General features: G+C 46.1%; 1 protein-coding gene across 5 annotated transcripts in view; it reads left to right on the forward strand.

Moving 5' to 3' along the window:
• Window positions 1-23,231, forward strand: part of sh3gl3a (SH3-domain GRB2-like 3a) — a 156,987-nt gene that overhangs the window by 577 nt on the left and 133,179 nt on the right. The window contains exon 1 of one of the 5 annotated variants that reach the window (XM_085968851.1): window positions 15,583-15,604. The exons of the other annotated variants lie outside the window; for them this stretch is intronic. Within the exon in view, the coding sequence (XP_085824977.1) occupies window positions 15,602-15,604 (3 nt within the window). The 5' untranslated portion in view covers window positions 15,583-15,601. Of the gene's footprint in view, window positions 1-15,582; window positions 15,605-23,231 lie in introns of those variants that run through there. 5 annotated transcript variants of the gene reach the window in all.

Genomic DNA, 23,231 nt, shown 5'->3' on the forward strand with positions numbered 1-23,231 from the left:
CTGTGCTGCTCCCCTCTCCCCAACTCCTGAATCCATTATTGCATTAGTTGAATATAAACATTGCCCAAACTGAGTGATTGCAACCTCTGAGGCTGGTGGCGAGCAGTCCTCAGACTGGGCCCTTCTGGCTGCTTTCCATTTCACCAGGGGGGGGAGGTTTCTGCTGCTCCTCGGGGCTGATTTTTTTTTGGAGCTGGTGTCACATTGCATGAAAATGTCCCAGTTCCCCTCGGCATTCCGCCTGTGTGTGCATTGTACCGCAGGCAATATCGAACCTCCAACTTATGTTATGCTGTGGTGTGGCAGTCCGTGCGCTGTGAAACTGCAATTCTTGAAATTAAACGTTTTATGGATGTGTCTGTCGAGTTCAGTAATCTTGCATTGGGCAGTGAGGTTCAGTATAAGTGGCAATGGTTAAGCAGACCATCAATGGCAGGGAGAGCACACGCAATCCCGTGTGTTGATCAAGCTGCTGTATTTACTGTTGACTGGGAATGTGGACAAGGATCTGTTTTTGCATTGTCGCGGTAGTGATACGTTGTGCTTCCTTGTTTCAAACCGGTATGGCGTGCAGGCCAGCCCCCCCCCCCAAAAAGCAACACACAACTTAAAAGTGCCGTAAAAAGGTTGACAAATAAATCTTAAGCTTGCTGGAAGGGGTCGAACCATTGACTTTTGAATGAGGCTGATGGTGCAATTCGCTGCAATTCAGAATCCTGAAATTTGCCAGTAAATACTCCACATTGATCATCTGTATCGTTTTGGCCGTTTCAATAATCAAAACACAATCGTTGCACGACAAGCCTTATGCAACATTACCAGTAGCCAGTGGAAGTGTTGAGTTAAGAAAATACATTCTGGAGTAGGCAGAGGATTTTTTTTTTGAAACGGTGAAGAATAATTTCCGAGGCGGTTAGTAAAATCAATATAGAAACATAGAAGATAGGAGCAGGAGTAGGCCATTCGGCCCCTCGAGCCTGCTCCGCCATTTAATGAGATCGTGGCTGATCATCCAAATTCAGTACCCTGTCCCTGCCTTCTCTCCATATCCCTTGATCCCTTTAGCCTCAAGAAATATATCTAACTCCTTCTTGAATATATTTAATGAATTGGCCTCAACTGCCTTTTGTGGTACAGAATTCCACAGGTTCACCACTCTCTGGGTGAAGAAATTCCTCCTCATCTCAGTCCTAAATGACTTACCCCTTATCCTTAGACTGTGACCCCGGGTTCTGGACTCCCCCGCCATCAGGAACACCCTTCCTGCATCAAGTCTTTCTGGTCCTGTTAGAAATTTATAAGTTTCAATGAGATCCCCTCTCATTCTTCTAAACTCCAGCGAATATAAGCCCAATCGACCCAATCTCTCCTCATATGTCATTCCTGCCATTGCAGGTATCAGTCTGGTGATTCTTCGCTGCACTCCCTCCATGGCAAGAACATCCTTCCTCAGATAAGGTGACTAAAACTGCACACAATACTCAAGGTGTGGTCTCACCAAGGCCCTGTACAACTGCAGCAAGACATCCTTGCTCCTGTACTCAAATCCTCTCACTATGAAGGCCAACATACCATTTGCCTTCTTAACCGTCTGCTGCTCCTGCATGCTTACCTTCAGCGACTGGTGCACAAGGACACCCAGGTCTCGTTGCACTTCCCCTTCTCCCAATCTATTGCCATTCAGATAATAATCTGCCTTCCTGTTTTTACCACCAAAGTGGATAACCTCGCATTTATCCACATTATACTGCATCTGCCCAATCACCCAACCTGTCCAAATCATACTGGAGTTTCTCGGCATCCTCCTCACAGCACACACGCCCACCCAGCTTTGTGTCATCTGCAAACTTGGAGATATTACATCTAGTTCCATCGTCTAGATCATTTATATATATATTGTGAATAGCTGGGGTCCTAGCACCGATCCCTGCGGTACCCCACTAGTCACTGCCTGCCACTTGGAAAAAGACCCGTTTATTCCAACTCTTTGCTTCCTGTCTGCCAACCAGTTCTCTATCCAAGTCAGTACCTTACCCCCAATCCCATGTGCTTTAGCTTTGCACGCTAATCTCTTATGCAGGACCTTATCTAAAGCCTTCTGAAAGTCCAAATACACCACATCCACTGGTTCTCCTTTATCTATTCTACCAGTTACATCCTCAAAAAATTCCAGTAGGTTAGTCAAGCACGATTTACCTTTTGTAAATCCATGTTGACTTTGTCTGATCCTGTCACTGTTTTCCAAGTGCTCTGCTATTACATCTTTTATAATGAACTCTAGGATGTCCGGCTTACCGGTCTATAATTCCCCATTTTCTCTCTACCACATTTTTAAATAGTAGGGTTACATTAGCTACCCGCCAATCCATGGAAACTGTGCCAGAGTCTATAGAATTTTGGAATATAATTCATAAAACATCCCCACCACTGTCAACTACCAGATAGGTGCCAATGTACTATGGTGGCTGTGTCACAAGTGCTCAATTTTCCATGACTTACTCCTATCCTCTCGCTATATTTTGTTTATACAGGAAAGTGACCTCTATGTTCTTTTACAAAGACTACCTTTTTATGTAAAAATACGATTTGTTTGTATTATCTTTTTTGTGAACGGAGATTGGATGGTTGGCAGGTTGACATACTAGTACGTCAGGGTGTCCAAAGCTAGAGCTCCCTGGATGACTCAAGATATATAGAGATTAAAATGAAACAGGAAAAGGTTTATGACAAATGCCTGGTTCATAATATAGTAGAGAATGAAACCGAATATAGAAAGTACAGAGGAGAACTGAAAAAGGATATAAGAGGGGCAAAGAGAGAGTATGAGAATAGATTAGCGGCCAACATAAAAGGGAACCCAAAAGTATTTTAATAAAGATGTAAATAGTAAAAGAGACCGAAAAGGAGATCTTTTTGTGGAGGCAGAGAGCATAGCTCAGGTACTAAATGAATACTTTGCATCTATCTTCACGAAAGAAGGGGTTGCTGCCAATGTCACAGTAAAGGAGGAGGTTGTGGAGCTATTGGATAGGATAAAAATAGATGAAAAGGAGGTACTTGCAAGGTTGTCGGTAATCGAAGTAGAAGGCTCACCCAGTCCAGATGGGATGCATCCTAGGTTGTGGAGGGAAGTAAGGATGGAAATGGCGGAGGCTCTGCCCACAACCTTCCAATCCTCACTAGATATGGGGGTGGTGCCAGAGGACTGGAGGAGTGTAAATGTTACACCCCTGTTTAAAACCTGGTAACTACAGGGCAGTCAGACTAACGTCGGTGGTGGGGAAACTTTTAGCTACAATAATCCGGGACAAAATTTATTGGCATTACAAAATGTATGGGTTAATAAGTGAAAGCCAACACTGATTTGTTAAAGGTAAATGGTTTTGACTTAACTTGATGTCAGCTCTTTGACGAAGTAACGGAGAGGGTTGATGAGGGTAGTGCGGTTGATGTTGTGTACATGGACTTTCAAAAGGCATTTTGATAAAGTACCACATAATAGATTTGTTAGCAAAATTGAAACCCATAGGATTAAAGGGACAGTGGCCGTGTGGATACAAAATTGGCTAAGGGTCAGAAAGCAGAGAGTAGTGGTGAAGAGTTGTTTTTCAGACTGGATGGAAGTGTACAGTGGTGTTCCCCAGGGGTTGGTATTAGGACCACTGCTCCTTTTGATCTATATTAATGACCTAAACTTAGGTATACAGGGCATTATTTCAAACTTTTCTGATGACGGTACTCAGAAATGTAGTAAACAGTGAGGGAGATAGTAACAGGCTTCAGGAGGACATAGAGAAACTGGTGAAATGGGCAGACACATGGCAGATGAAAATTAAAGCAGAGAAGTGTGGAATGATAGGAAGAATGAGGAGAGGCAATATAAACTAAATGGTACAATTTAAAGGGGGTGCAGGAACAGAGAGACCTGAGGGTGTAGGTACACAAATCTTTGTAGGTGGCAGGACAAGTTAAGTAGGCTGTCAAAAAAAGCATGTGGAATCCTTGGCTTTATAAATAGAGGAAGAGAGTACAAAAGTAAGGAAGTTATGCTAAACCTTTATAAAGCACTGGTTAGACCTCAGGTGGAGTATTGTGGTCAATTCTGGGCACCACCCTATAGGAAGGTTGTGAAGGCCTTTGAGAGGGTGCAGAGGAGATTTACTGGCATGGTTGCAGGGATGAGGGACTTCAGTTATGTGGAGATAATGGAGAAACTGGGGTTGTTCTCCTCAGAGCAGAGAAGGTTAAGAGGAGATTTGATAGCAACCTTCAAAAGGGAATTGGATAAAATTTACATGGCTTTGGGGCAAGAGCAGGGGAGTGGGACTAATTGGAGAGCTCTTTCAAAGAGCCGGCACAGGCACGATGGGCCAAATGGCCTCCTCCTGTGCTGTATAATTATATGAGAAGCAAGGCCCTGATCTTGACACACCTCCATTCTTGAGCCATGCTGGGCAATTGATGACAAGCCTTAGTGTGGCAATCAGGTGACGGGTCAGGGCTGTATTGCACTCAGATTTATCATTGAGGTGTTTTTCTACATTTAAAGGTGCTATATAAATACAAGTAATTGATTCTACTTCCTGACTTCAAGATTTTTACAATGTATGCTAGTTTGTTTGTGCATTTCCATTACAAAATATTGGCGTACCCACGCTGAGATTAGGACTATCTTGCCAGGGTCAGTATCCATTTCTCTGCACACATGTGCTTCTATTCCCTTGTGTTTAACTTTATTGGCTTTTTCTGAAATCAGTGTCTTATTCTCTCAAAAAAACACAAAATAAATCCTTGGCTCCACACTTGTAAATGATGACCTTTCAAGGATTCTGTTACAAATATTTATTATTTTCCCGGTTATTGCTACTGAGTTCGAGGTTAAACTACAAGAACAATCTAAAACTTTATGCAAACTATTTGTGTTCAGACTCGTGCATCCTTTTATTTAATGCTGTAAATAGTTCACAATCTGGAAAATCCATACATTGCTGAAACACTGGTACATTCGTTGTAAGCAACCTGGTACCGATAGACCTTTCTGTGGCAATATATAGCATCCAGTAAACATTTTTCTGAATTTGTCTCTTTACTGCTTCCTTTGCTCCACCTCTTCTATCAATATGCCCCTCACAGCCCAAGATTTTGGGTTGCGTTCTGCCTCTATAATGCTCAGCATTCTCCTCACAGATGCACTGGGCTGTCTGCTATCTTCTGAGTTCGATGTAAAAAATCTACAACTCTGCATAAAAATGTCACTCGTCACAGAATTTCAGAATGCCTTCGGTTTGTGAACGGGTTTTTCTCGTAAGCAAGTATTTGACTTTATTACTTCAACCCTTCGGCCTCCAAAACTGTTTTAGTCCCTGATATCACTCGTGCTACCGATGGAAAATTTCTGATGGATTCGTAAGATTGTTTCAAAGCCATGTGATAAGGCACTGAAGCCCAGTGCCCAAAAATAACATAGATGTGTGCGAATTATCACCGAAGAGTCTAGTCCACGTAGCACATCCTGGAACTCTGTTTTCACTTCCCCCACTCACCGTCCCCCAACATCCACTAATGAAACACTTGTTCTCACTTCATTTCTCATGATAGATCTTCTGCAAGTGGAACCAACTCTATCAGTCACAACTCTGCCATATCACAGTGAGAAGTGGCCCAGACTTGAGCCAGTGCTGTTTGTCACAGACCACTAAGATACCTGCAAGAGCTGTTGGGGAAGTGATTAGGCATCTAAAGTTCTCTGCTACCCTTCCCACATCTACTTGATGCCTTTTCTTAATATTTTGACTGGGTGAAGCTCACAGTGTGGAGAATTGAGGGCATAAACCTCCCACCTTTGTACTCGGTATACTGACTTACTACTTACCGCACACTATTGACGCCATTGTTGCTGCTTGCTGTTGTTATGCAAGGTGTGTATTGGGGATATCCTACACATAGCATGGGTGATTTTTGTGATGTGTCACACATGCTGCAGCAAAGTCTCTTGTTTTTAGAAAAAAAATAGTCTGTGTTGGCGAATGCAGTGTGCATCTGTAAAATATAGCAACCGCAAGTGAGTTACAAGGTTTGTAATCTAATCAGGCACTTCACATGACACTGTCAGCTGTAAAAGAAAAGCACAAGCTGTTCAAAACATTATTTCAACTCTGAGATAATTTACAGCCTTGAATTCATGTTCTGTGATATTTTGTATAATAATGTGTATTATGCTAAAACTCAAGGTACATTTTGTTAAAGGCAGTCGATTTGCACTGAGATAACTCCAGTTTCTCAATACTTTAATATGATATTTATTGACAGCAATTAACATTGTGATGCTACTGCTACAGGGTTACTAGGGAAGTCGATTATTTCCTACATTACGACAATGACTACTGTGGAGTACTGTACACAGTGTTGGTCTCCTTATCTGAAGAAGGACATACTTGCCTTGGAGGCGGTGCAACGAAGGTTCACTAGATTGATCCCTGGGTGAGAGGGTTGCCCTATGAGGAGAGATTGAGTAGAGAGGGCCTGTAGTCTCTGGTGTTTAGAAGAATGAGAGGTGATCTCATTGAAACATATAAGGTGAGGTGAGAGTGACTGCCCTGGACACCAAGGCAGCATTTGACCGATTGTGGCATCAAGGAGCCCTTGTAAAACTGAAGTTAATGGGAATTGGGGCAGGTGGGGGCCGGGGGGAACTCTCCACTGGCTGGAGTCATACCTAGCACAAAGGAAGATGGTTGTGGTGTTGGTGGAAGGTCAATCATCACCGCCCCAGGACATCGCTGCAGGAGTTCCTCAGGGCAGTGTCCTAGGCCCAACCATCTTCAGCTGCTTCACCAATGACCTTCCCTCCAACATAAGGTCAGAAATGGGGATGTTTGCTGATGACTGCACAGTGTTCAGTGCCATTCACAACTCCTCGAATACTGAAGCAGTCCATGCCCGCATGCAACAAGACCTGGATGACGTTCAGGCTTGGGCTGATAAGTGGCAGGTAACATTCGTGCCACAGAAGTGCCAGGCAATGACTATCTCCAACAAGTGAGAGTCTAACAACCTCCCCTTGACATTCAACGGCATTACCATCGCTGAATCCCCCACCATCAACATCCTGGGGGTCACTATTGACCAGAAACTTAACTGGACCAGCCACATAAATACTGTGGCAACAAGAGCAGGTCAGAGGCTGGGTATTCTGCGTCGAGTGTCTCACCGCCTGACTCCCCAAAGCCATTCCACCATCTACAAGGCACAAGTAAGGAGTGTGATGGAATACTCATCACTTGCCTGGATGAGTGCAGCTGCAACAACACTGAAGAAGCTCGACACCATCCAGGACAAAGCTGCCCGCTTGATTGGCACCCCATCCACCACCTTAAACATTCACTCCCACCACCGGCGCACTGTGGCTGCAGTGTGTACCATCTACAAGATGCACTGCAGCAACTCGCCAAGGCTTCTTCGGTAGCACCTCCCAAACCCACGACCTCTTCCACCTAGAAGGACAAGGGCAGCAGATGCATGGGAACACCACCACCTCCAAGTTCCCCTCCAAGTCACACACCATCCTGACTTAGAAGTATATTGCCGATCCTTCATCATCGCTGGGTCAAAATCCTGGAACTCCCTCCCTAACAGCACTGTGGGAGCACCTTCACCACACGGACTGCAGCGGTTCAAGAAGGCAGCTCACCACCACCTTCTCGAGGGCAATTAGGGATGGGCAATAAATGCTGGCCTTGCCAGCGATGCCCACATCCCATAAACAATTTTTTAAAAAAAATCTGTGGGAGATTGACTGGGTAGATGCTAAGAGTTTGCTTCCCCTAGCAGGAGAGTGTATAACCCGGGCGGCATAATCTCAGGATAAGGGGTTGGCCATTTAAGACTGAGATGAGGAGGAATTTCTTCACTCAGAGGGTTGTGAATCTTTGGAATTCTCTGCACCAAAGGGCTGTGGATGCTGAGTTGTTGATTGTATTCAAGGCTGAGATAGAAAGATTTTTGGAATCAAGCGATATGGCGATCGGGTGGGAAAGTGGAGTTGAGGTCGAAGATTAGCTCTGATCTTATTGAATGGCGGAGTAGGCTCGAGGGGCCGAATGGCCGACTTCTGCTCCTAATTCTTATGTTCTTATGTACTACACTTCAGAAGTCTTCATTGGCTGTATAGCACTTTGGGACGTCCAGAGGTTGTGAAAAACACTATATCCTCTTTTATGAAATAAAGTAAGATTATCCCAGGTATTATCAGATGTGCTGAGTTTAAATGTTGTTTGCCCATAAATACTGAAGCACAGAATTAGAATGTGTGCACACCCCTTAGTCCAGATGCCAAGAAACTAATGCCTGGCCTATGGATAAGAACATAAGAAATAAGAGCAGGAGTAGGCCATACGGCCCCTCGAGTCTGCTCCGTCATTCAATAAGATCAGGGCTGATCATCCACCTCAACTCCACTTTCCCGCCTGATCTCCATATCCCTCGATTCCCCTAGAGCCCAAAAATCTATCGATCTCAGCCTTGAATATACTCAAAGACTCAGCATTCACAGCCCTCTGGGGCAGAGAATTCCAAAGATTCACAACCCGCTGAGTGAAGAAATTCCTCCTCATCTCAGTCTTAAATGGCCGACCCCTTATCCTGAGACTATGCCCCCTAGTTCTAGACACTCCAGCCAGGGGAAACAACCTCTCGGCATCTACCCTGTACATCCCCTTCAGAATCTTGTATGTTTCAATGAGATCACCTCTCATTCTTCTAAACTCCAGAGAGTATCGGCCCATTCGACACAATCTCTCTTCATCAGACAGCCCTCTCATCCCAGGAATCAATCTAGTGAACCTTCGTTGCACCGCCTCCAAAGCCAGCACATCCTTCCTTACATAAGGAGACCAAAACTGTGCACAGTACTCCAGGTGTGGTCTCACCAAGGCCCTGTACAATTGTAGCAAGACTTCCTTACTCTTATACTCCAACCCCCTTGCAATAAAGGCCAACATGCCATTTACCTTCCTAATTGCTTGCTGTACCTGCATGCTAGCTTTCTGTGTTTCTTGCACGAGGACACCTAAATCTCTCTGAACACCAACATTTGAAAGTTTCTCACCATTTAAAAAAAATTCTGATTTTCTATTGTTCCTACCAAAGTGAATAACCTCACATTTCCCTACATTATACTCCATCTGCCACCTTCCTGCCCACTCACTTAATCTATCTATATCCCTTTGCAGACTCTGAGTGTTCTCCTCACAGCTTACTGTCCCACCTAGCTTCGTATCATCAGCAAACTTGGATACATTACACTCAGTCCCTTCATCTAGGTCATTAATATAGATTTAAATAGCTGAGGCCCCAACACTGATCCTTGCGGCCACAAGGCACTGCAAGCACCTCCCTAGGCAGTTCCTTGCCCGCCACTCCGCTTTTACAGTAAGATGCCCAGGGAACAAATCTTATCACAGTCAATGAAGTATCTTAGAGGAATGGTCATTGCTGTTTTGTAGGAAAATATTACTTTACAATAATTAGATTTTGTGGCCTTAAAGAGACAGCAGCCATACCTTTGCAGCAGAAATAATACATCCAGCATTATATGCTACAAGGTGGTCCTTATAAAACAGCACCACCTCCATCTAGTCCATCACTGGAATTTCCATAGGAGAACTGCCAATAATTAATATAATAAACCAATATATGTCGTGCATGCTGTTGTCACACTTCTCCTGTCACACTTCTCCTGTCACACTTCTCCTCTGAAAGACGCCCTCGTAAGAATGGGATATGACGCTCGACTCGTCGATCGACAGTTCCGACGGGCCACAGCGAAAAATCGCATAGACCTCCTCAGAAGACAAACACTGGACACAACCAACAGAGTACCCTTCGTCGTCCAGTACTTCCCCGGAGTGGAGAAACTATGCCATGTTCTCCGCAGCCTTCAACATGTCATCGACGACGACGAACACCTCACTAAGGCCATCCCCACGCCACCACTACTCGCCTTCAAACAGCCGCCTAACCTCAAACAGACCATCGTTCGCAGCAAATTACCCAGCTTTCAGGAGAACAGCGACCACGCCACCACACAACCCTGCCACGGCAACCTCTGCAAGACATGCCAGATCATCAACACAGATCCCATCATCACACGTGAGGACACCACCCACCAGGTACATGGTACATACTCATGTGACTCGGCCAATGTTGTCTACCTCATACGTTGCAGGAAAGGATGCCCCGGAACATGGTACATCGGCGAGACCATGCAGACACTGCGACAACGGATGAATGGACACCGCACAACAATCGCCAGGCAGGAGTGTTCCCTCCCAGTCGGGGAACACTTCAGCAGTCAAGAACATTCAGCCTCCGATCTTCGGGTAAGCATTCTCCAAGGCGGCCTTCGAGACACACGACAACGCAAAATTGTCGAGCAGAAACTGATAGCCAAATTCCGCACTCATGAGGACCGCCTCAACCGGGATCTTGGGTTCATGTCACGCTACATGTAACCCCACCTGACGTAGAGTCATCCAGACTCGAGTCGTCGTTGGCTTGTTCTCTCTGCACAGATGCGGCCGGACCTGCTGTGATTTCCAGCAAAGTTTTTTGGTTTTTTTTCTGTTTTTCATACAGACCCCAGCATCTGCAACATTTGACCCCTTGTGACCCCACCTCATTGTTCTTTGATGTAATGTTTTCCTGACTGACCTGTTTGGACACCATTCACACCTTTGATTGCTGTGATTATCTCTCTGCCGAGGTGTGATAAAGAGCAGTTAGAAAGATTACCTGTAATCATCTGGCAGTTTTCTCTGACTATATATGCTGTGCCTGTATGCTTCTCTCCACTTCACCTGACGAAGGAGCAGCGTTCCGAAAGCTTGTGATCTCAAATAAAGCTGTTGGACTACAACTTGGTGTTGTGTGACTTCCTACATGTGTATAATTACAGTCACGTACCTTATCTGTGCAAATGTGTTTCAGCAGGTGTTTGGCAGCACGTGTGGTGTCCCATGTATTGTTTGTGTATGAACAAAGTGAGTAACTATTCACATGTACTTGGCATGTATCTGTGTTACAGATAGGCCAATCCCCCAAAGCAACAAGTCAGGTCCTGAATGACAAGTCTCCCCCTGACATTTAGCCTCATCAGGACTTGACAGACACAGACACACAGACAGACACACACACGATTTAGAAGAGAAAGGGGTGAGTTATTATCACGGATGTGGATTGGGCAGAGGTGGGCCGAAGATGAGCTACTTGCCGACGAGTGGAGTTGCTCCTCTTTCCCCTGCAACTTTCCAGAGCCAACTCTTCAGTCAAGCGAGGACCCCTCGAGTCCCTAAAGTTATGGGTGTCATGGATATTGCCTGGAAGTTGTGCATTGACATGCAGAATTCTTTGGTGTTGGTTGAACAGTATTTGGATGTTCAGAGAGTGATCGGTTTGTGTTGATGAAAGCCATGGGATCTGCTGGAGATGCTTGGATGAGTGCGGTCGATGGAATCCTTTACCTGGGTATGTTGCATCTTTCAAAATATCCTGTGCGCTTTTCCTGCTGTTGTGGAATCTGCTGCCAAATTTTATGTGTTCACGATCAGTGGTCAACAGCAAACTGGCTGATCCTTGCCAAAGTTCCAGCCATTAATACGAGGATCCTGTGGCAAAAAAGGTGAGTACTGTTATCACTTTTATTACCATTGGCAGCATAATAGCTGTTCCTTGGCTACAGGTCTGGTTCCAGGAGATGCCGCAGTTATTCTGTGAGTCTCTTGGTGAGGTACAGGTTCCTCAGGTGGTAATCTTTGGGCGGCTGAGCTAGCTCCGCTGTCCGCAGTAGACACAATGCCAGGTATTGGTATTGGTGATCCTCCTCCTGTGACCTCAGGTGGGCTTCCTCTGCTGTTGCTCCTCCTCTGCAGTAAGGCAGAGACTTGCTGATGCACCCATGTTACTGTGGACTCAAACGGTTCAGTCACTCCTGACACTGTTTCCTGCTTTTCTCTGGACTGGACTTCGTTCTGCTGCATTAATGCCATCTTTGTGCGTTGGACAGGGTTAGCTCCCAGAGGAATTTTGGAGTGTGTGCAAAAATTACTGAACTCTCTGCTATTGCATAAAATCACGACAGTGCATGTGTTAACCGCAACACGGGGAGAAATTGGGTGAGTAGCGCCACCTGTTAGCGCCTAAAGAGGCAGTCAGTGGCTGTAGCGCCACTGGCTGCATCTCCCGCGATATTCAGTAGGGGCGCTAATGGTGGCGTTAGGCATTTGCGCTGCGCCGCCACCGATGATGTCATCGGTGTGCGCAGTGCCCCATTCGTGCCCTGTTCGCGATATTTGGTAGCGAACGGCGCAGTTGCGCCATTCGCTACCCGCGCCCGGTTCACGGGGCCTTACTGTGCCGGCAGCGGCGCAAGTTAAGGTGGAGGTGCGGGGCGGCCGCCTGCCAGCACCTCCGTCCCCGGCCTCCTAACCACCCCCCCCCCCCCCGGCGGCATTGCCGGCTGTTTCCCGAGAGCCCGGCACTTCTCCTTGGTGCCGGGCTCATTTGCCGGCACTCGCGAGCGGGGATCGCGCTGTTGCAGGCACCTCCCCCTTAACAGGGGGAGGAAGGCCTGCAGTACCGCAGCGTGCCATGCCGCAGCGTGTGGCGCTGTGGCACGTTGCGCTGCGATAATCAGTTTCAGCGCCCTAAGAGGGACGCGGAGCGCCTCGAGCCTCGCCCCGTCTCCCTCGAGCGGCACTGAAACTGAATTTCTGGCGATTGGTATCACTCCGATCGCTGCACTAAATCCTGCGCTCAGGCGACTGTTGCGCCACTTTGGCGCCCCAACCCAATTTCTAGGCCAGAGGGTTTTAACTCCCAGTGATGATTTATTGTACGTTTCTCACTGCTCAACTTAATTTGTTACATACCTTGATTTCTTCCCAGAAGAAAATGCCAGGTTCATTTGAACCTAACTCACTTGGTGGGAAACTGACTGGGTCAGATTGGCGGCCTGGTTTACACCCCGTCCGATTTACACCCCGTCACCAGCTGATTTACCTCTCTATTGACTTGAATCGCTCAACCTTTGGTGGTCGTGCCTTCTGTTGCCGAGGCCCTAAGCTCTGGAATTCCCTCCCTAAACCTCTCCGCCTCGCTGCCTCTTGTTCCTTATTTTTTCAGGATGGCAGGCTGTGACGAGTGGGGTACCGCAAGGATCGGTGCTTGGGCCCCAGCTATTCACAATCTATATTAATGATTAGGATGAGGGGACTAAATGTAACATTTCCAAATTTGCTGATGACACAAAGCTAGGTGGCAGTGTCAGTTGCGAAGAGGATGTGAAGAGGCTTCAAGGGGATCTCGACAGGCTCAGTGAGTGGGCGAGAACATGGCAGATGGAATATAATGTGGATAAATGTGAAGTTATCCACTTTGGTAGAAAAAACAGAAAGGCAGAGTATTTCCTAAATGGTGAAAGATTGGGGAATGCAGATGCTCAAAGGGACCTGGGTGTCCTTGTACACGAGTTACTGAAAGTGAATGTGCAGGTGCAGCAAGCCATTAGGAAGGCAAATGGTATGCTGGCCTTCATTACAAGAGGGTTTGAGTACAGGAGTAAAGAAATCTTACTCCAATTATATAGGGCCTTGGTGAGACCACACCTGGAGTACTGTGTACAATTTTGGTCTCCTTACCTAAGGAAGGATATACTTGCCATAGAGGGAGTGCAATGAAGGTTCACAAGATTGATTCCTGGGATGGCGGGACTGTCGTATGAGAAGAGATTGAGTAAACTAGGCCTGTATTCTCTTGAATTCAGAAGAATGAGAGGGGATCTCATTGAAGCATACAAAATTATTACAGGGCTTGATAGGGTGGCTGCTGGGAGAATGCTTCTCTTGGCTGGGGAGCCTAGAACCAGGGGCCACAGCCTCAGGATAAAGGGTTGGCCATTCAGGACTGAGATGAGAAGAAATTTCTTCACACAGGCTGGTGAATCTTTGGAATTCTCTACCCCAGAGGGCTGTGGAGGCTCAGCCATTGGGTATATTCAAAACAGAAGTCGATAGATTTCTGACTAGTAAAGGCATCAAGGGATATGGCGACAGGGCCGGTGAATGGAATTGAGGCAGAAGATCAGCCATGATCTCATTGAATGGTGGAGCAGGCTCGAAGGGCCGAATGGCCTACTCCTGCTCCTATTTCTTATGTTCTTAAGATGTCCCTTAAAACCTACCTCTTTGACCAAGCTTTTGGTCACCTGTCCTAATTTATCCTTATGTAGATTGGTGTCAAATTTGTTGTCTTAAAATACTCCTGTGCTGCGCCTTGGGACGTTTTACTACGTTAAAGGTGCTATATAAATACCACGTTGTTGTTGAATACAAAATTAAATCGAGTGGGGTGCAGCCAATTCGATGGCATCAGTTTCCTAGCAGCGAGAGGGTCCCGACTAGATCTGGGCCCATGCACTCGTGTGCCCAGCAAATATTGGTCCTGGAAAATGAGGCCCGCGGTCTGGGAATGGCTCTGCCCATCTCATCTGCATAGCTCCGACAGGCCTGCACTTCCTGTAAGACCACCTTCCCTCCCTCCCTCTCCCCCTCCCCCTCCCCCTCCCTCTCCCCCTCCCTCTCCCCCTCCCCCTCCCCCTCCCCCTCCCCCTCCCTCTCCCTCTCCCCCTCCCTCTCCCCCTCCCCCTCCCTCTCCCTCTCCCCCGCCCCTCCCCCTCCCTCTCCCCCTCCCTCTCCCCCGCCCCTCCCTCTCCCTGCCCCTCCCTCTCCCTGCCCCTCCCTCTCCCTGCCCTCCCTCTCCCTGCCCCCTGTCCCCTCCCCCTGTCCCCTCCCCCTGTCCCCTCCCCGTCCCCCTGTCCCCTCCCCTCCCCCTCCCCCTGTCCCCTCCCCCTGTCCCCTCCCTCTCCCCCTGTCCCCTCCCTCTCCCTGCCCCTTTCCCTCTCTCCCCCTCGCCCCCTCCGCTCTCCCCCTCGCCCCCTCCGCTCTCTCCCTCGCCCCCTCCGCTCTCTCCCTCGCCCCCTCCGCTCTCTCCCTCGCCCCCTCCGCTCTCTCCCTCGCCCCCTCCGCTCTCTCCCTCGCCCCCTCCGCTCTCTCCCTCGCCCCCTCCGCTCTCTCCCTCGCCCCCTCCGCTCTCTCCCTCGCCCCCTCCGCTCTCTCCCTCGCCCCCTCCGCTCTCTCCCTCGCCCCCTCCGCTCTCTCCCTCGCCCCCTCCGCTCTCTCCCTCGCCCCCTCCGCTCTCTCCCTCGCCCCCTCCGCTCTCTCCCTCGCCCCCTCCACTCTCTCCCTCCCACTCCAAATCCTGGGGCTATGGAGAGGGGCAGAGACCCAGCAAAGTACCACTTTTTCCTGATCTTTGTGTCTTAAGGTGTCAATCCAGGAACATCAGCAGTAATAGCTTCATGACATTTGCATTTCATCTGAAACAGATTGTGCTTTAATTAGATTTTGAGAGTTCTTGAAAATGGTTTAATCGGTTAATTTGCTGGCATCTTAAATAATATGATTTAAAAAAAAAAAAATTCTTGTTTTCATTTTCCTCTGCAATTAATTTTAGACTGTTCCACTGGAAATAATTGAGACAACAAAAAATGGTAAGTTTTACCAAGTGTCTAAATCTTTGTAATTACAGCTGCTAATTTATTTTTGATTGTTTAAAAAATATACATGAAATCATAAAATTTTACAAGACAGAAACAGACCATTCAAGTCTTTGTTTTTTTTTTCCTACATGACCAAAATAGTCTAATCTCACTGTCCTGCTCGCTCCTCTTACCCATCAACTTTCCTTTATTTTCATGCTACTAATTTACAGACTCTGTTTGAATAATGGTGGTTTGTGGCAGAGACATTTCAACCACCCTCTGTGCAAAGATTTTTTTCCCCCTAAACTTCCATTTAATTCTTTTTGCGACTATCTTAATTTATGTACTCTTGTTACTGTCTCAGCAACCAGTGGAAATACTCCATCGTTGTTTATCTTATAACGCTTCATGATCTTCAAGGTCACCCTGTAAAGGGATCTGCTTATAATTCTTATCCAGAGTTACTGGTTTACATCGGTGGTGTCCGCCGTGACTCAGCGGTAGCACTTTCACCTCGGAGTCAGTAGGTAGTGGGTTCAAGTCCCATTCAGAGACTTGAGAACATAATATAGCCTGACGGTATAGTGCAGTACTGAGGGAGTGCTGCGATGTCAGAGATGCCGGGCTGGATTTTACTTGCCGAGACGAGTTGGGGGCGGGACTGCTGCCTTCCAGGTTCTAGTCCCACCCCCAGCGACGTCTGACGAACAGACGCTATTTTGCCCTGATTGGCCTTGTTAAGCCCACCCTGCGGGGTTGCTGGCTACTTAAGGGAAAGCCAGTGTCAGATGACATCAGTTGATGATGCTTCATCTGCGGGTTTTCTTAAAGGCACATGCACCACACTTGTTTGACAGATGAATTGTCAGTGTTTGATAGCATTGAGGTGCTGTCAAACACTGACAATCACTGTACACAGGTGAGCCCTTTCACCCAGGCTCTCCAATTACTCTCTCCTTAGGATAAAACAAATGGCAGCTGCAGCTGAGATTGCAGAAGCCATCTGTCACTTCTCCCGATGAGATGAGGCTACACAAACTTCACAGCTTGTCACCTACAGAAACTTCTAACCACATTAAAAATTACTTTCACAACATTTCCTTACCTCTGATACTAACCAGTTCCATTGCATCCTTCACACCACTTCTGCAGCTGTTATCCAAACATCAACATAACAACAGACCCACAGCATGCCTCACTTACCCTGGCGGGGTTCCCTGACGTCAGGAAGCCCGCAACAGCAGTCGAAAAATTGGGAAAAGCCTCTTAACTGCCTGTTTACTACCTGTTAACAGGCAGTTAAGTGGCTTTAATCCTCTTCCCACCGCTAGGAGTCAGGTCCCTGTGCAAATCGGGGACCCGACTCCCGGGAAGATTGGTTGGAGGCGGGTTCGGGACCCGCTCCCATTCTTTTAGTCTTTCCCAGCAGTCCCGCCTCCTCGGGGCTGGTAAAATCCAGCCCGCCATCTTTTGGATGAGATGTTCAACCGACTCAAGAGTACATAAAGATTCCCGCAGCACAATTTCGAAGAAGAGCAGGGGAGCCCTCCCTCGTGTAAAACAGATTGCCAGAACGAATGATCTGGTCATTATCACACTGCTGTTTGTGGGCGCTTGGTGTGTGCAAATTGGCTGCTGCGTTTCCTACATCACAACAGTGGCTCCACTTCACAAGTACTTAACTGGCTGTAAAGCGCTCTGGGACATCCTGAGGACGTGAAAGGTGCTATTTAAATGCAAATTCATTCTTTCTTTTACGGTCACTGAATAAGTTGTATTCCATTTTTATTACACAGGGTTTTTACTGGATAAAATTCTCTGATTCCGTCCATTTTTCTGTTTTAAAAAAAACAAAACTTCCCTAACCAGGTCTAATCAGTTTTCACCAATGCTTTAGAGAAAAAGTAACCCAAAAGTCATGGGTACATTGTTTTGTTCATTTCAACTGAATTTTCTAATTGCATTTCACCAAGTATGGCATGTCATATTCTATGAAGGTTAATCTCTAAAATATACAGATGTGATACAAATTATTCTGGCATACAAAAATAAGTTGACCTTTCCAGGAAATCAGAATTAAAATCTAAATGGGAGATTATTTTATACACTGCACACATTAACATACGTGAGATTCTGTTGAGTGAAATGATGATTAACTTGTTATATTTTGTTTGGAAATGTTTTCTAATTTTCAAAATGGACAACCAATTTCTCCATGGCAAGTAGTGTGGGATTACATTAATGCCACACAATCAACACAATATATGGCTTACCTACACATCATAACCTTGCAATTTCTAACCCTCTGAGCAGGAATCTTTCTTCAATTGGCTCTTTGTTAGTGGTATCACTTGTATTACAATCCTACAATTCTCTGCCAATTCAATTCAGTCAGTCAGTCGCCACAACTCCAGGGCCCTCTCCTGCGGGGCCCACATTGTCTAGTCTCCCCATCTCCGACCCGACCCGACCTCCGGCCCCTACTTACCCGAGGACCCGATTTTTCTCTAGTCTTTACCGGCGAGCTGTTGCGCTGCACCGACTCTGTTACAATGAGGTCCGAGGCCCAATATCAGGGGCTCCTCGGAGCTCACCACTTCGTTTTTTTTAAATTTGTTTATGTGATGTGGGCATCACTGGCAAGGCCCGCATTTATTGCCCATCCCTAATTGCCCTTGAGAAGGTGGTGGTGAGCCGCCGCCTTGAACCGCCGCAGTCCGTGTGGTGAAGGTACTCCCACAGTGCTGTTAGGGAGGGAGTTCCAGGATTTTGACCCAGTGACGATGAAGGATCGGCAATATACTTCTAAGTCAGGATGGTGTGTGACTTAGAGGGGAACTTGGAGGTGGTGGTGTTCCTATGCGTCTGCTGCCCTTGTCCTTCTAGGTGGAAGAGGTCCCGGGTTTGGGAGGTGCTGCCGAAGAAGCCTTTGCGATTTGCTGCAGTGCATCTTGTAGATGGTACACACTGCAGCCACAGTATGCCGGTGGTGGAGGGAGTGAATGTTTAAGGTGGTGGATGGGGTGCCAATCAAGCGGGCTGCTTTGTCCTGGATGGTGTCGAGTTTCTTCAGTGTTGTTGGAGCTGCACTCATCCAGGCAAGTGGAGAGTATTCCATCACACTCCTTACTTGTGCCTTGTAGATGGTGGAAAGGCTTTGGGGAGTCAAGAAGTGTGACACTCGCCGCAGAATACCCAGCCTCTGACCAGCTCTTGTTGCCACAGTATTTATGTGGCTGGTCCAGTTAAGTTTCTGGTCAATGGTGACCCCCCAGGATGTTGATGGTGGGGGAATCGGTGATGGTAATGCCATTGAATGTCAAGCAGAGGTGGTTAGACTCTCACTTGTTGGAGATAGTCACTGCCTGGCACTTCTGTGGCGCGAATGTTACCTGCCACTTATCAGCCCAAGCCTGAACGTCGTCCAGGTCTTGTTGCATGCGGGCATGGACTGCTTCATTATCTGAGGAGTTGTGAATGGTGCTGAACACTCTGCAGTCATCAGCGAACATCTCCATTTCTGACCTTTAGGTGCAGGGATTGTTCTAAAAATGCAGCGATCATCGGTGTTATTTTCTGATAAACAAGTGTAGATTATCACTTAAAGCTCACTGATCAAATCCTTCAGTGCAGAACGCCATCAAACTGAATGAAATGTGCTGGCTGTTGTTAGTTGCGTGGATGCAAAGCATTGTTAGAAAATGAAGCAAAGCTGCCCACCCTCTCTGCGTTATATATTTTTTTAAATATATAACCATTTCAAGTTAATATTGTCGTATTGGGTTTCAGTGACGGGCTGTAAACCACAAGAATTAAGGCCAAGTACTTTATCACCTCTTGCAATAAAACTTTCTTTTTGCCAATTCCCCTGCCCCTCCTTTCCTGAAGGTGTTGACTCTGGCTGGGTTTGGTTCCAGTTGATGCTTCAATACCCCGCCCAAATAGCACTCCTCATCTATGGACTTAGACAGTGAGCGTCGGCATGGGGTACATCACATCCAAACTCAGTCCTGCCCCCATTCAACATCTCCACGTGGTCTTTCCAGCAGGAATTCCTACACAACTATCTGGAGTAGGAACCCTGGATGACCATTTCCTCTCCCTGGTTCGGGGGCTCAGCGTCCAATTGCTGTCCTGACTCCAATCAGCCAACTCCAAACTTGAACCTCCTGATCTGTATGGGTTCAATATTGCAGTGGATGATGGCGTTACCCATTAGGACATTAGCGGAATGTAATATTTAAAAAATTGCAACATCTACCCCTGTCAAAGTTGTCATTTTAATATGGACAGACCAAGAAATCTGTAATTGTTGATTTTCCATCCATCTATAGCCTGAATCTGATCCATAGCTGTCTATTAGAGTCATGGCAGATGTGACATTGCATCAGGGACTAGCAAGGTATAGTAGAAAGAGCTCTAACATAAATGCATGCAGTTTATTTTTAATTACAAACGAATGTATAGCAGAACAGTGAGAGTACAGTGTACCTTAGAAGAAAGAACATGCATTTATATAGTGCCTATTAGGTCCTCGTGATGTGCCCAAACCCTTCAGAGCCAATGAATTACTTTTGAAGTGCAGTCACTGTTGTTCTGCAGGCTCTTTGTGCACAGAAAGCTAGCAGTGAGATAAATGACTACTTATTTCCATTTTGGTTTGTGTTGGTTGAGGGATAAACATTGGCCGGGACACCAGAACCCTCCCTCCTCTTCTTTCAATAATGCCAAGGAGTCTTCTGAACAGGCACATGGGGCGGCCTATGTTGACAGCTGTCTCATTGAAGAACAGTACCTCCAACAATACAGCACTGAAGTGTTAGTCTAGTTTATCTACTCGGGTCCCTGAAATGGGGCTTGAACCCAGAACTTCTCATTCAGAGGTGAGTGCTACTGCTGAACTAAGCTGACACTTAATATAGGAAAACACATTCCTCTTGGTGATGTCTGTCTTCGTAGTGGTCCAGAAAATGAGTAAGTTCTATAAACATGTAATGAGTCCCATTTTATGTTTTGCTTTGAATTCAGAAGAATGTGAGGGGATCTCATTGAAGCACACAAAATTATTACAGGGCTTGATAGGGTGGATGCTGGGAGAATGTTTCCCTTGGCTGGGGAGTCTAGAACCAGGGGCCACAGCCTCAGGATAAAGGGTAGGCCATTCAGGACTGAGATGAGAAGAAATTTCTTCACACAGAGGGTGGTGAATTTTTGGAATTCTCTACCCCAGAGGGCTGTGGAGGCTCAGTCATTGGGTATATTCAAAACAGAATTCGATAGATTTCTGACTAGTAAAGGCATCAAGGGATATGGCGATAGGGCCGGTGAATGGAGTTGAGGCAGAAGATCAGCCATGATCTCATTGAATGACGGAGCAGGCTTGAAGGGCCGAATGGCCTACTCCTGCTCCTATTTCTTATGTTGAAAGGCCTTCTAGTCTTAGTGGACATGCGCGCATTTAACTGTCACAAATGTTTTTCCTTTTATTTCCATGTCACAGTTAAATAGCTCCTCTAATTCTGGCCTCTTGAGCATCCCCGATTTTAATCGCTTCACTATTAGTGGCCGTGCCTTCAGCTGCCTAGGCCCTAAGCTCTGGAATTCCCTCCCTAAAACTCTCTGGCTCTCTACTTCTCTTTCCTCCTTTAAGGTGCCTTATTCTTTGACCAAGCTTTTGGTCACCTGCCCTAATTTCTCCTTATGTGGCTCGGTGTCAAATTTTGTTTGATAACGCTCCTGTGAAGCGCCTTGGGATGATTAAGGCGCTATATAAATACACGTTGTTGTTGTTGCAACCGGGTGAAGTTTGCTATTCAAAGCGCGCTATAGAGACACTGCATGCACGTGGGATATTACTGCTGTGCCAGATAGCTTTTATTTTAACTGTGAGCACTGTACTCTAAGGCATCTGTTCATTCCGACTGTGTAATGATGTGTGCAGTTTCTCAAGCCTAGAGAATGTGTACTGTTGCAGATTTTAATTTAAAATATTTTAATGTGAAAGAACCAAAGACACTAATGGTCTTTGCTCAGATACTATGAAAGGTATTTAACAAGACAGTAATTCTGTATCAGTGCGACAGCTGTGCAATGAATAACTTTTAGATACTAGGCCATTATATTTTACTCCAGAGGGCTATGTTTTATCCCACATACCCTGACAAAATAGTGCTAGAAACTCATTTAAATAAATACACGAATATTTCAACCATTACAAAACTGCATTATAACCATGAATATAATTTTCCTGTCACTGTGCACGGTATTGTAATAATTTACCAGTAGCGCTGGTATGGAAATCATCTCAATAAATTGTTGCTTCCATATTCAGCAATACTTGATGTCTTATAGACGCTACAGAATCCTAACCAGGTGGAGGTGGATGATGCACTGTAACCCTAAGATATTGTCACAAAACCTTATAATTGTATATTTAGTATTTACAGGGTTTCATAGAGTTTTGAAATATAATTTATTTGTATTGGGAAATCACATGAAACGCAATAGATGGTGCATTATCCTTAAACGCGCAGCAAATAATGAATAGAAGTGCATTATTGAGCAGTCTGCAATTTGGTGAGGGTGGGTGAGTGAACTGTCCTCCTGCTGAATCACTGATCTACCTGTATTTATTAGTCTGCTAGAGTGAAAGAAAGAAAGACAGTCTTGCATTTATATAGCGTCTTCCACGACCCCGGGTCGCCCCAAAGCACTTTACAGCCATCGAAGTACTTTTGAAGTGTAGTCGCTGTTGTAATGTTGGAAATGTGGCAACTAAAATGCGCACAGCAAGCTCCCACAATCAACAATGAGATAAATGACCAGATAAACTGTTTTAGGTGTTGGTTGAGGAATAAATATTGACCATGACACCGGGGAGACCTCCCCTGCTCTTCTTCGAATAGTGGTGTGGAAAACCATTAGGGACGCCATGGACTGCTGCTTCCTAATGAGCATTTTTGATGACAAAAAGAAAATACATTTGTGTTGCTTTTCAGTGTCTGTTTGAGGCAGGACAAGATAACAGATTGGGATTGGACGACTGCAAAATGAGCAATTCTATGCTAATCAAGATACTGGCAACCCATGCCATCTCGTTTTACCATCACACGGAGACACTGCTCTGTAACTTGAAACACTGACTTGTGGCATCCACTTTTGGTTCTAAAGAAAATTACAGTTTATAACCGCGCAACCCTTTTGTTTCAAGTCTCTTTTTTAATTCATGGAAATGATTAGAATGGGCTTCTGTGGCTTTTATGGTATGTTTTAATCAACCACCTTTATGCTTAACATCAGTCTTGAGGTTCTTTCCCTTTCTTTCAGCTGTCTAATCACTAATGAGATGCAGTGAATGAGAGCCTAATGGCCTTTCGATCACCAAACTGGTCATACATTGGCCAGTTGTTATAGATGATGCATAGTACCTTGCTGTAATGTGACTGTAGAGCAACTATAGAACAACTATGTAGATTAGTACTATGTCAGAGTAGGGATGATGTGCTTCTACTGGTTTCCACATCTCTTTCAGGGAAATTGCCGCACACCTGTAACATTTCATTCTTGGCCTTCCTCAGCTGATCAATCACCGTGTTGATTTGAATTGGAAAGTCACTGGCCCTGAATTTCTGATCGG

This window comes from Somniosus microcephalus, chromosome 27 (assembly GCF_052327205.1).
Source record: "Somniosus microcephalus isolate GS21.2 chromosome 27, FLI_Smic_1.0, whole genome shotgun sequence".
NCBI lineage: Eukaryota > Metazoa > Chordata > Chondrichthyes > Squaliformes > Somniosidae > Somniosus > Somniosus microcephalus.